Genomic DNA, 13597 nt, shown 5'->3' with positions numbered 1-13597 from the left:
ATACTGGATAAGGCAAGAAGAGGTGGGGTGATTACTCTTGGAGGCGCACAAATAACTATTTTCCAGGATTTATCATCACTGACGCTGTCCCCGAGGCGGATGTGTGGCCCCCTCACAAAATGGCTGAAGGAACGAGACATTTGATATAGGTGGGGCTACCCTTTCTCTCTCTCCTTTGAACACGGAGGAGAGAAAATACAGTTGAGATCTGAAAAAGAAATTAGAGAAAACACTTCCTAGCTCACTGGACCGCAGGGGTAAAGGGGAGATCGGGATGAGCCAAGGCAAGACGGAAGGGAATGGCGCATTCAAGGTCTTAGGAGGAAGCGTTTGAAGGGGTCGTGAAAGTTCCGTAGAGGCAATGTTTCTCCTGAAGGCGATAATTAACCCAGGTCAGACTTAATAGACTCATGGTTCTTAGCTTGCTATATCTGATAATCTACCATTCTATTACTTTAACTGTTACTGTTTCATTATGAGATAGACAGATGGGCAAGGGGGGCGGTAATGGTGGATCAATTGACATTGTGGCTTTCCTACAAATGGGATGGTGAAGTAATGGTCGGCACTGTTGGTCCGATGATGGGCCGGTGTTTTCAACTGGGCTCGATCGGACGCCATCAATCAAGAAAATGGATGGAAGGTGGGGGAAGGGGCGAGGGGCGAAGTGTGGAAATGGATGAAAGGGCGAGAGCAATACCCTCAGTAGTTCAAGAGGTGCGATAATGTGTGATGCACAATAAGCAGTTGGCATACTGGCCATGGTCGAAGAGCCTTCTCACTCCAATGTTCGACAATGGCGATGACTAATGATTCTACTCACCAACTAACAGGTCACTGGTATGTAGAGAATTTTGTAGAGCTAAACTTGATATCCTTCTCGTGAAAGAGACCAAATATGTTAAAGGGGAAGAACGTCAAATCCTTGGGAAACAAATGGGGATGGAATTTTTGGGTTCTGGACCGCTGAGGAGTGGAGGAGTTCGGTACTCATTAGGAAGGGAATAGAGCTTACGTTCTCCAAGGTATGGGCAGATGTAGAAGGTCAGGACCTGCTGGTGATGGGCTCAATTGGGAAAGTGAATATAACAATTGCCACAATATATGCCCCCAATTCGGGTCAGGTACGTTTCCTTGTCAAAACAATCCCCAAAATCATGCTGGAGGCCACAGGTCATAATATTTGGGAGGGGATTTCAATTCATGGGCTGTTCCTACCATGGACATGAAGTCCGGGAATCCTGAGGTGAGAGAGAGGGCCGAGAGTGAGCGCACAGAATTTGCGGATGTGATGGAGGTGTATGGCATGAGTGATGTGTGGAGATAGATGCACCCGGATGAGCGAGGTTACACTTTTTATTCTACCACACAAAACACCCTTACTCAAATTGATTACATATATTTTTCCAAGGAACTCTATGATATCACAAGATCTGAGATTGTCCCTGTAACATGGTCTGATCATGGTATGGTTGTTATTGACACACAGTGGGAAAACCTACCTTGAAAGGATCTAGTTGGAGGTGTAACAATGCTCTTTGGAAGGATCCCATCTTTAAGTCAGAGATGGAGACAGAGATTAGCGAATACTTTATGATGACTACCACTGGGGAGACTTCCAAACAGGTAGTGTGGGAAGCTAGGAAGGCAACATGGAGAGGCGTCCTAATGAGAGAGGGGTCCTGCAAAAATAGAGAGAGGAAGCTGATTGAAAATAAACTCAGAAAGGAGATTTGCCAATCTTGATGAGGAGGTGAGGAGGGACAATAGTGTAAACCCTGATAAAATCAATGAGGCAAAAAAAAACAAGAGGAACTTCGCCTATTAGAACATGACCAAACAGTGCGTAAACGGCACATCCTGAAGCAAACATTTTATGAAAAAGGAGACAAGGCTGACACACTGTTGGCTGCCAGACTTAGAGAACAGAGGGCGGAATGAAAAGTACTAGAAATAGTGGAGGAAGGTCACTCTTCGGCCCTGGCTACACCCACCATTCCGGAGGCCTTTGCCACCTTTTATGAAACACTGTACAGCTTGGAGGTGGACCCCGATTTGCTGGGCACTGACAGTTATCTGTCCTCGGTTAATATGCCTAGGATATCGGGTGTGGACTCACAGCTTCTAGAGAGTCCCATAGCGGAACAAGAAATCCAGAATGCAATCAAAAGATTGACTTTGGGCAAATCCCGAGGAGAGGACGGCTATACCGGTTGGTTCTATAAATCTTTCAGCAACCGCTTCCTACCTTTCAGGGTTGAACTTTTTAACAAAATCTTAGACTCAGGGAAGACCCCAGATTCCTTTGTTAGATCCCTTATCACAGTAATTCCCAAGGAGGGAAGGGATCCGAAAAAGTGTGGTTCATTTTGCTCAATATAGATGCCAAAATTTACACTCGAGTCCTGGCCTCCAGGTTAGAGACACTCATGCCCCAACTCATCCATGCTGACCAAGTGGGCTTCATTCTGGGCAGACAGGTGCCGATACATTGCGCAAGACCCTACATCTTATTAATGCATCCCGGACCATGACCAACTACCCTGTCCTGCTCTCAGTTGATGCAGAGACGCTGTCTGGCAGGGTTGAATGGGGCTTCCTGATGGTGGTTCTATGAAAGGTGGAAATAGGCCTTAAGTTTAGGAGGGGAATACAGGCGGTGTATACATCTCCCAAAGTATCTGTATTTGTAAACGGTGAGTACTCTGGATGGTTCAATTTAGGACGAGGCACTAGAGAGGGCTGTCCTCTCTCTGCTATCCTCTTTGCTCTCTCATTGGAACCCTTGGTGTAAAGACTGAGAGAATATCCTCAGGTAGAAGGGCTATCGCTGGGCGGGGTTGAGTATAAAGTAACATTGTATGCCGATGACATACTTCCCTTGGCCAATCCGGCAACGTCGATCCCCAGAGTTCTTCACCTAATTGAGGATTATGGTAAACTCTGGCTTTAATTAAATATGGCCATGTCTATTTTGTTCCCTTTGCAAAATGACGCTCAGATGAATGAAGTAAAATTTGCTCTACTGGGTCTCACGATTGAACATTGTAAAATGAAATATTTTGGCATACAAATCATAAGGAACTTAAAAGATCTATACAAAGCCAACTTCCCCCCTCTTCTCCACGGGTTCCATGCAAACCTTACCAAGTGGGACAAATTGACAATATCATGGTTAGGGAGTCTCAATGCTATTCCTCTTTCCCTTTCAAATGCTCCCCATTAAGATGCCAGGAAACTTTTTTAATGAAGTTAAGAGGGCTATTGTCAGAATCCTATGGCAGGGGAAAAGATCCAGAGTTGCATATGACACCTTGACGATACCTAAGACTAAGGGAGGAGTATGTCTCCTGGACCTTAGGAAATATTATGCAGCTGCCCAGCTATGAGTGCTAATTCCCCATTTACGTAACTGCAAGGAACCCCAATGGATCGTTATGGACAATCATTACCTATCGCCGGCAATGGTTTCAGAATTGTTGTGGGTCCCAAGGAATTAACGTATACATAGATTGAAGGAACACCCGATATTGGGAACCCTTTGGGAGATTTGGAAGGAGGGAATAGAGATGCAGAGAGTCTCCTCATGGCCATCTCCATTGAGCCACCTATGGTCCCCGGGAATTAGAGAATACATTCCCAATGTGCAGAGATTTCAATCTTGGTCTGAGGCAGGATAGGAAAGGGTAGGCCAATTATGGAAAAAGGGTTCTTTTATCACAATCCAGGAGCTGGAGGAAGCATTGGGCATAGGCACCTTGTCCACTTTTCAGTTTTTGCAGATTAAGGGAACATTGATGAGGGAAGTGTGGAGGGACAAGTTAAAGAGAGACCTTACCCCCTTCAAAATGATATTGAACTCCAGATCAGACATGAAAGTTTTGATATCAGTTATGTACCGAGAGTTAGTAGAAGCTGAAACTGGAACTACTGTTCCACAAAAATGTAGGTGGGAGAGGGAAGTAGGAGAAGAAATTGAACCAGGAATGTCCAGGAGAATATGCAGGGCTCCCTCACAAACCTCGATATCGAGTCAATATAAAATACACGCAATGAAATTATTACATCAATGGCAGTAGACCCGCACAGGCTCTCTAAGATGTTTCAGTCGACTAGCCCACGATGTTGGCGTGAATGTGGTGGGATTGCAGATTACTGGCATATGTGGTGGAGTTGTCCTCGGGTTAAGGTCTACTGGGATGAGGCCCTGGGATGGATAAGGGACCTCGACAGTGTGCACCTGCCTCATTTTGTTTGGTTTTGAGAAATGTGGGGATGAATGGAGAAGAACCAAAGGCCTGTTTCCCCAACCACTCATGTTGGCTGCACGTGCTCTGTTGGTGATAAAGTGTAAATCTACAATGGTGCCGAGTAAGGGAAAATTGATTAATGTGGCCTCAAATATATGCGTCAAGGAAAAAATAACCTCCTCCTTGCATGGGGAATCGATGCAATGTCATGTGCTACGGATGGACTTTGTGGACAAATACAAACCAGGAGCACTAAACTAATAAGTGGAAGTGGTAAACGAGGAATAGCTCGCCTCTTAGGTGGAGTTGGATCAATCTGCACATTTTATGATGTTGTATACATATGAATTGGAAAGGATAGGAAAGATCATTAAAAGAGACTTCTCTATTGAAGGAGTCTTGTGATGTTTAAACCGTGACCATCTTGCTATTAACGCACACATGTTCTTTCTTTTTTATGAGGATTGCTCTTTTGGGGGTGGGGGATAGGGAAAGTCAGTTAAGAAATGTATAGTTCAAAGTTGTCAGATAAGTGATCCCCAACGATCTGACAAAGGAAATAATTTCCAACTTTCTCCTGTGTTTATTTGTTTATGTTCTTTATGTGACTTGTACTTATAAAAACTCAATAAAATTGAATTAAAAACAAAACAAAAAGACAACTATTTAACTCTGTATTCGGCTCTGGGTGGATACTTATTGAACTATTTGCTATTTGGCCAAATACTTAAATCTACTATTCGGTACACCACACGCTGTGAACCCAGAAAAGTGCCAAATGGATCAGTGAGAGTGCAAACCATGATAAATGCTGTTAATGAGTGTGTGAAAGACAGAAACACTTATTGGGTAAATTAAACTATATGGTGTCGGCAACGTCTGAGGGCCTCATATGATGTGGTATGTTAACACATAATGATGAGTTGGGATCACATTGGCTAATTACGGCATGGGGTGCAAGGAACACAAAAAATGTGTACATAATATGTGTTATTAGGACAACGTATCCTAGGTGTGCCTTTGTGCATGTATGCAGTAATGCACAATCTAAGTACTGCACCATGGAATTCAATATGAAAATTAAAAGTATGGGGTGCCAGGAGTTTGCATCTGTGACACACTGCACATGTTCATGGAGTGACAGCTTTAAACCCACTCCATTATGGTGTATAACTGGGTTCTGAATTCTGAGGGTGACCAAAAGGTCCCTCAAGGTGGACCAGTGCCTGTATGCACCACACATGCAGGTGCCCTCTGGCAACGTGTCAATAATTAGGTGAACAGTGTATATGGTGCATATCTTAGCTTCACCCCATCCACACTGATGGCGGTAACCAAATTTGCTTTAGTTATTTCTTTGAAGTAGCACATAGCCCTCCACATGTCCTTGGGCCCCTCGTGCCCCTCTCCGAATTTCCCAACATAAGGAGAGAAATAACTGCAACTTCATGACGCAAAACATCAATTTGTTTTTAGGGAGTCTTTTTCCCCTTGCACATGTTTCAACCAGGGGAGCATTTGAATACACATGTGCGACCCCCCTATTTAAAATGGGAATGATCTCATAAAAATAGGCACTTGTCCCCTTCACTACCAGCAGGCATTAATCTGCGTGTATGTATTGCACGCCAGAAACGTTTCAATACAACCTGCAACCCTTTCTGCAACACCAGATTTCACTAGAACTGCACAAAAGGCTGAATTTCAAATTGCATTCCTAGCACAATTTCAATAAGGTGTCTTATTGAGAGTAGAAGAGGAAGGCTGCTCATCCTTCACGCATGTTGATTCCATATCTATTTAATTTCCTGAGGGATGAGTGCCCTTATTGTTCTTAGATCAGAGTAGCAGGCAAAGAGCAAGAGACAGGATAGTTTTGCCATCCCCTACTGATACAGCAGTGAATCCTACATCAGCATGAATCTGATGTCGAATACACAGTGTGTTGGAACTAACACATCCATGTATTTGAGCTCTACTGGCATGCTAATCACGGAAACATGGTATACATGTTGTCATGGAGTCTTCATGTCATGTAGACACTGGGAGCAGTGTGTATCAGACCCGCAGGCAGGCTGTGCGAAAACTGTGTCAAGGATGTGGAGACCTTGTGGGCATACTTATGTGCTTATGTCTCGATGCAGTGGACAGGCTTTCTCCTAACAAAAGAGGTTAGGGATATGTATCGCTGAAGCATTGAGATTCACCAGACATTTCCTTTGAAAGTCATACCATGCTCTTTCAAAACCATCAAGACAATTGTGGGCATGCTTTGGTGCAGCAATGTGATGCTGCGGGGCCGGTGGGAGATCTCTCTCAGGTGAGTGTGCATCCGGGGTGAATGCACAATCTCTTTTGACTCTCATCTTCCTTTTCTAGACTGATCTAAGCTGCGGGAACTGGGAAATGCTGAAAACAACCACGTATTCCAGGATACATGTAAACACAGATGCCAGAAGATGTGATCCAAAGTTCATTCCTTATCCCAGAAGCACAGAATGAGGCAATAACTATAATGATATGTTGGAATCAAGTTTACCATTTTTCTGGCCGGAAGTTATGTCATGTTACAAATACCTTATACTTGGCCAAATATATGTGCCCTTTTATTTTTATTCTATGTGATAATATTCTATCCTTAAACTTGAATTTCTTGTTTGCATTAGGCAATACAAACCTATATGGATTATTCACAACTCCAGTATATACATAACTGGGCCATGTGCACATGCGCACCACGTAGCTCTTTAATCTCAATTTAACTGATAGTGTCATTATCATTTTAATAATTTTAAAAAGGGATACTTCCTAGAGTATGCTCTGTTTCGTCTGTGAAAATTGGGGAACATAGACTATAACATTTATAGCAATAGGATACATTTGTAAAGCATCGATCAATAAAAACACTGTTGTATTTTTTATTACCTCCATCATTATTGAATATTTCAAATTCTCAATATTTGGGCAAATACAGAGAGTTTGGACTTAATTTAAATGTGTCCACCCGTTCTTACACGTATCCCTTCCATGAACCTTTGCCGATATTCCTCTGTTATTGACTAATGCCAGGCCAAGTTCCCCATAGGTGACCCACAAATATGTATGTATCACTGAGTTAAGTGATGGGAGATACACTTCTGTGGATTTGAACTAACCTCCCCAACCAAACCGCTCCTAAATATACTTCTCATCCTCCACTGCTCCCCACAGCAATCCCCACCAATTCTTCTTCCAACACACAAAGAATACCCTAAATACTTTTTATATTTCCAGTGCAAGAGCACTGGAAATAGATACAGGCCTGATTCATCAACTATTTTGCACGGTCCAAAGTGACTTTGCACTGCTGAAAAGTGACTTTGCATGGCCGACACAAACCCTGATTCGTGGAACTGTGTAAAGTGTATTTGTGCAGAGCAGTCAGAACAAAGTTGTTTTGTACTGCAAAAATAACTATGCACCGACTTTGCACTACAAAAAAAAGAGTGGACAATAAAACATTTAGAACATAAGGTCTCTGAGAGAGTCTTTTCTTCTTCATTTATAGTTGGTGCTGTTATATTTCCATGAGGGCCTGTTCAGATTGAAAACACTTAAGCAGTGGTTGGGGGAGAAGTCTAGTTGATGTGAAGCCCCTGTTGGCTGCGGGAAAGGCGCCAGCATTAATACACACCTGATAGATACACGCATGCACTGAATCACGGCTGATGGGTACCTACCTGACATGCAGTAAATGGTTTTATCCTCCAGAGGAACGGAGGGATATCCAAGACAGAGATCTGAAGGCTGAAGGTGTTCCCTTGGAAATGCAACAACTTTGGTTCTTCCAGAAGCTGGCCGCCCTGCTGCCTCTCGTCAGAAACCACTTCCTATGGTGGAAGGTTTTGGAGAAGGAGGGAAGAGGGGAAAGCATTACAATAGAATAGCCAACCATGTTGTTTAGTAAAGCACTGATAATAGACAACGTTTAATTTATAGAATTACATATATAAAGAATATGTTGTTTCTTTACGCTGGGCAAATGTTTTTTTTTTTCTTCATGAAATTAAGGTGCTCCATAAATATTCACATCAAAGTAGTGTGTGCCTCTAGATTTCACCCACACAACACCCTTGTAGCCTACAGCCATGCAACACATTCACGCTGACCATCAACACTTCACCATACAGCCGAAGGCACCCTATTGTGCCAAGCTCCAAAGCTAAGTATCTAATGGGGCATCAATGATGAAGGCAGAACTCTTAACATCCACTTGAGATCATTACTGAATGGGCCAGTTGTTTCCACCCAGTTATTTATATCAACCAGACTACATTTGTCATCACTGTTGCACTTTCATGTGATCCAGGCCTAGGAAATATACAAGTCACCCACGTTCCTGTTGGACAGAATGGTACTGTTTGTCGATTTATTGGAAAACAATGTGAGTCTTAGCCACTCCTACTCTGAATTCCCTTAATGTGCTTCCTTTGAAAGTCTAAATCTCCCTCAACCCCATTTCATTGCCCACCATACATCCATGGGGAAAACCCCCAACTAAATTTGCAACATCTTAGAATTGTTTATAAATGACTCCACATTTTACACCACTAATCAACTTGATTTCATGTTCCTAGAACATACTCCATAATCCCAAATGGAAAGCAATTAAGCAGACAAGAGCACAATCACTTCTAACATAACTTCCTTAACCAGAAATTTCCCAGAGCTGATTACCGTTTTTGCACCTTATTATTATCGTTGATTTAAATAGGACCTCATGCCACTGGCAAAGGGCTTGAACAGGGCTCAAACCCATACTAAACAGCATTGTGCTGTTTCCCAGATGAACATGGGGCCTCTGAGCTATCCTCTCAGAATTACTACGATTACTCAGACACCCACTTTGGCTCATTCTACAATGTGCCAATATAAGTGCAGTGGGACACGAGGACCCCCTAAAGACGTTTCAGAAAAAAAAGAACTCGATGTTATAACTGGTTTTGTGTATAATATTTGCATTCTGTTTAAAAGATAAACAAAAACGAGAATGCATTCAAAACAATACACTAACTAAACAGCAACCATACATATTATTTTACTTTAATCACATAGGTGTCCATGTTCTATACATTTTGAACATATGTCCATGATATGTATTTAATACATTTCCTGGTTGCGGACATTTCTCAGACAAGAAGTGCTGTTGCCCATAAATTGAGTTCACATTGTAGTCATGCAAATTGGATCCTTTCCTGGAAACACCATTTCTTCACCATCTCAATGTACCATGTTAATTACAGGTTTTGTTCACATAAAGTATCATCTGCTGAAAATGCGTGTGTCATCTAAACATCTGTCATCATTTCTTGAATAGCACCTTGGGTAGGGGTTCCATTTTACACAGAGCATACTGTCAACCAATCACGGTTGCCTCCCCCGCTATCCCATGGTGATGTTTCCACATGTCTTACGTGACAAAGTGGTATTATGAAAACAAAGCAAATGATTAATTTGCCTCAGAGTATCTCTTTATTCTTTTATAAGACCAAGTTGCTCTCATAGAATTATTCCTTGCTCTGAGAGGTTTATTCAAATTGTTGGAGTGTGGTCTTCCAACACTTTACTCCTTTCTAAATATTGCCATTGTCTTAGTTTCTCAGTGTCTGTTGAAGTCTTTCACAACGCTCAGTCTTTCTCGAGTGTGCATACTTTCATTTTTTTCAACACTTCACTCAGGCTCAAGTCTTGCTTGAAAATTCATTTGCACCCGAGAAGAGCGTTCTGACCAATCAGAATCTTCTTTTCCTGGGCACGATTCAGCATTCACCGCTCTCAGTGGTTTGGAAAAAAGCAATAAAAAATGGTCTCCACATTTTAAATAGAAAAGGGAATAGGTCGTTTTTGGATGACGGCAGCCATTTTGGAACAGGTTTTCCTTTACCCTTTTCTACTTTTATGGTGGCCGCCATTTTTTGTGTCATTTTTTTCCATTCCAACAGGAGATGGGCTTGTGCGGAGCTCATCTCTCATCGGAAGGGAACAAAATAAAAACTATTAACACCCCAGTAATCCCAGGGTGCAAATGGCTTTCACGCCCCGGATGGGGTGCAGGCACAGGGTTTAACGGCCTGCAGCCAGAGCAGAGGACCTTGCTTTGCTCGGGCCTACAAAGTCCAGGCTAGCGGGCCATTAAAGCCTCTGTCTGCCCCCCAGTCGGGTGTGAAAGCCACATAATAACATCTCACCTCATAAAGGCACCGGAAAAGGAGCTTGAGAGTGACAAGCAGATCACCTCTGTGAAGCAGGGTAAAACACCCAAAGGAATTTTAAAGTCAAACCCACAGAAAGTACATAGATCAAAGTTGAATGGGCAAAACAAGCCCAAAGTAAATACAATTACAATTATATCTCTCCTGAGGATCCCTTGTGACATGAACAAGGGTGAAACACGTGTAGAGAGTAGGAGCTTGTATATGGAATAATAATACCACAAATTTTGAAAAATCAATCCAGTGTGAAGAAAATGTATTTAGCACTCGCTCATAAGAATCGAAATACCAAATGGGAAGTCGCAAGTGGATATGTATATAATTTGAAAAATGATTTAACTCTACCTATGGCAATCTAGGTAATGATGCAATACCACAGCTGAAAAACCCTAATAACAAAAATAAGCTAATAAGTTGGAATTCACCGGGAGCAAAGTCCCGTATAGGTTGCCGAGAGTGTGTCTAAAGTCACCTCATAACTTGCTTTAAGAGTTCTTACTTTCCTTGACAGGTTCTAAGCCATTAGTGTTTGGGTTCCGGAACTATTTCCAAAGTGTAGTTCTTCATGAGGTGGATATATTACCAATGCCGATCAGGCAGAGTTTATGGGAACACATATTTCGCTATCCCCTCCTACATCAACTGCGTCCATCAACTTTTAAGCCCATATTTCTTTCTTTCAACCTTTTCAATGAAGCTATTCAGTTGTCTTATGTTTGTGCCGATGACCACCCCGTAGGGCACACACTTATTATTTCTCAATTGTGTATACCCTGTAAGGATGTCAAACTCTTCAAATAAATGCTTAAGTCCAAGCAGACATATTTCAGGGATGCTGATCGACTGGCTACAGACTATTGAGAGGATATTGGAAGTAAGACTAATTTCCATAAATTAGGTTTGCCACAGCATTTAATGGGATCTCCCATTCTTCACAGGAGCTACACCATGAAGGAGTGGCTTCACTTAAGATACCTAAAAATATATATGCCTCAGTATATTTAATTCCCATGGCAATACTTGAAAGGCATTGAAAGCATCATCTCGAACACATGCATACAGTAGATGGACACCTTTCATTTTCCAATTGTCTCATTCCCTCAGTATAACCCTGCTTTACTAATTTCCCACCTTATGGTCATGAGAGTTAATTTCTTGTTGAGACTAGTGTATGTTCTAACCTTTTACCGTTACCTGGGCCAATATCTTGTTCTATAATGTGTCCAAATGATGTTCTCAGACATTACCTGTATTTGGGTGAATCCCAACAGTATGAGAGTATGAGTAGACATTGAGCAAGTTCAGATCCTAATGAATGTCTCTGGTTCCATAGAATCCTTAAGTCATTCCTTTCCTTCCTTTCCTCAATTTAACTTCCTGTCTCACCCTAGCTTAAAGTGAATAAAGCACCGAAAAGACAGAGTAGAAAAGACCTTGGGAAGCATTGCCATTTTGAAAAGTTCTCTTTTTAAAAGCGGAGTATTTTAAAGTTGGGCAAATATTAAACAATGTTTGTCTTTGACTCTCAGTATGGACATTTCATTTTGTGACCTCTTTGTGCATATTTACACTTGTTTTTGTCTTACATTTCAAGTATACATATTGTAATTGGTTATTTATTTAATTGGTTATTTATAACGTGCTTAATACCCAGAGGTTTCTAAGCGTGGACCTGGGGATCAAACCTGAGTTGCCCCGCATCTTGCTTCCAAGGTGAACGTGTTGCCCCTGAGCTATCCTCCCCGGGGGGAATGTGGGGGCCATGTGTGGTGCCTGAAATATTAGTATTTTCTGTTGTCGAAAGTCTCAACCCTCCATATATCCACATGTGTGTGAAAAAAAGAACAATTATAATTATAATAATAATGATAATTAATCTCCCCATCCATGAATTCATGTGTGTGGTCCAGCCCCCTCAGATTGCTAATAATGTGCAGCTACATCCCGAGTTTCTCTGCGTGCATATATGCACATTTCTGAGAGCTCACAAATCTATACTGATATTTGTGCAACTCCCCCATTCATAGTGCATGGATGTGTCCTCACTGGCCATACTCCAATGTGTGTGTGACAATTCCCTTTTCTATTTGACGTGACGGTGGGCGCAACTATTTCTTTTGGTTCTCTCCCTCCATTCCTCACACCTGGTATTTTCAACTTGGGAGTCACTCTTCTGTCCCTCAGACCTCATTGCGGAGGAACATCACTGGAACCAGCGCCATCCACAATTCATAAATGCATCCCCATTCACCTTTAAGAAACTGAAGCCACCCCCCCTTTTCCCTGCCACACTCCTTCTGAATTTAGAACAGAATGTCTACTTTTGATGTGGAGTCCATGTATTTGTTCTTGCTCATTGCTGATTTAGTTTGAGCAGTAATATCAACCATCGCTTGACAGTAATATGGTCTATAATGGGTATCACCAACAGTAATAGAATTACTGTAAGCATTATTAATTCTTTTAGCAATAATAATATATCAGAGTGGATATCATGGACCAGCTGTATTCCCCGTTTGTCTCGCGAGGATATCTCGGGTGACGTGCTCGTCTTGGAAGCAAGACGATGCAGAGCAACACAGGTTCGATTCCTGGCCCCCGTTTAGAAACCCGCGGTATTAAGGGTGTTATAAATAACCAATTGTACTAATTTGGAAATTGCGGTATTTCACAGCAGGTACCGCCATAGCATTCATGTCACACTGTACAGAATGAGGACCCAGATTTAGATGTTTAAACATTGTTACTTAGCATTGCATTAGGAATACAACAAAAACATGCAAAGAAAAATACACACTAAAGCAACCCACTAATAGTTAATATTGTCGCAATTAAGCAATCGGATTGAATTGCATTAGTGCCGTATCATGGCACATAACTATAAGCTCTTTGTGGGCTTGCATCTCATGCACCTCGTGCACTGTAAACAACAGGGCTACAAGTAGGCTTGAGATCACGTGGGCACGCTTTAGCAGAAAAGAGATTGATGTTAACATACGCAAGAATCACAGCGCTGAGCCACAGACAAACCGACAGACAGATCCCCAGGCAACACCCCTTCATTGCGGCCTGTGCCTTGACCTGGCGTGTCATCCT

The 13597-nt window shown here is 42.2% G+C and overlaps 1 protein-coding gene across 4 annotated transcripts in view; it reads right to left on the bottom strand.

Annotated features, from left to right (window-relative positions):
• The window catches only part of UNC5D (unc-5 netrin receptor D), a 1559947-nt gene that overhangs the window by 121810 nt on the left and 1424540 nt on the right, over nucleotides 1-13597 (bottom strand). For all 4 annotated transcript variants that reach the window (XM_069617969.1, XM_069617971.1, XM_069617972.1 and 1 more), the window contains one exon: nucleotides 7970-8119. In XM_069617969.1, coding sequence (XP_069474070.1) covers nucleotides 7970-8119 — 150 coding nt within the window. The remainder of the gene's footprint in view (nucleotides 1-7969; nucleotides 8120-13597) is intronic.

The sequence above is a fragment of the Ambystoma mexicanum genome, chromosome 10 (assembly GCF_040938575.1).
Source record: "Ambystoma mexicanum isolate Mex_15411 chromosome 10, UKY_AmexF1_1, whole genome shotgun sequence".
Lineage (NCBI taxonomy): Eukaryota > Metazoa > Chordata > Amphibia > Caudata > Ambystomatidae > Ambystoma > Ambystoma mexicanum.
This window is presented reverse-complemented; position numbering and strand designations above follow the sequence as displayed.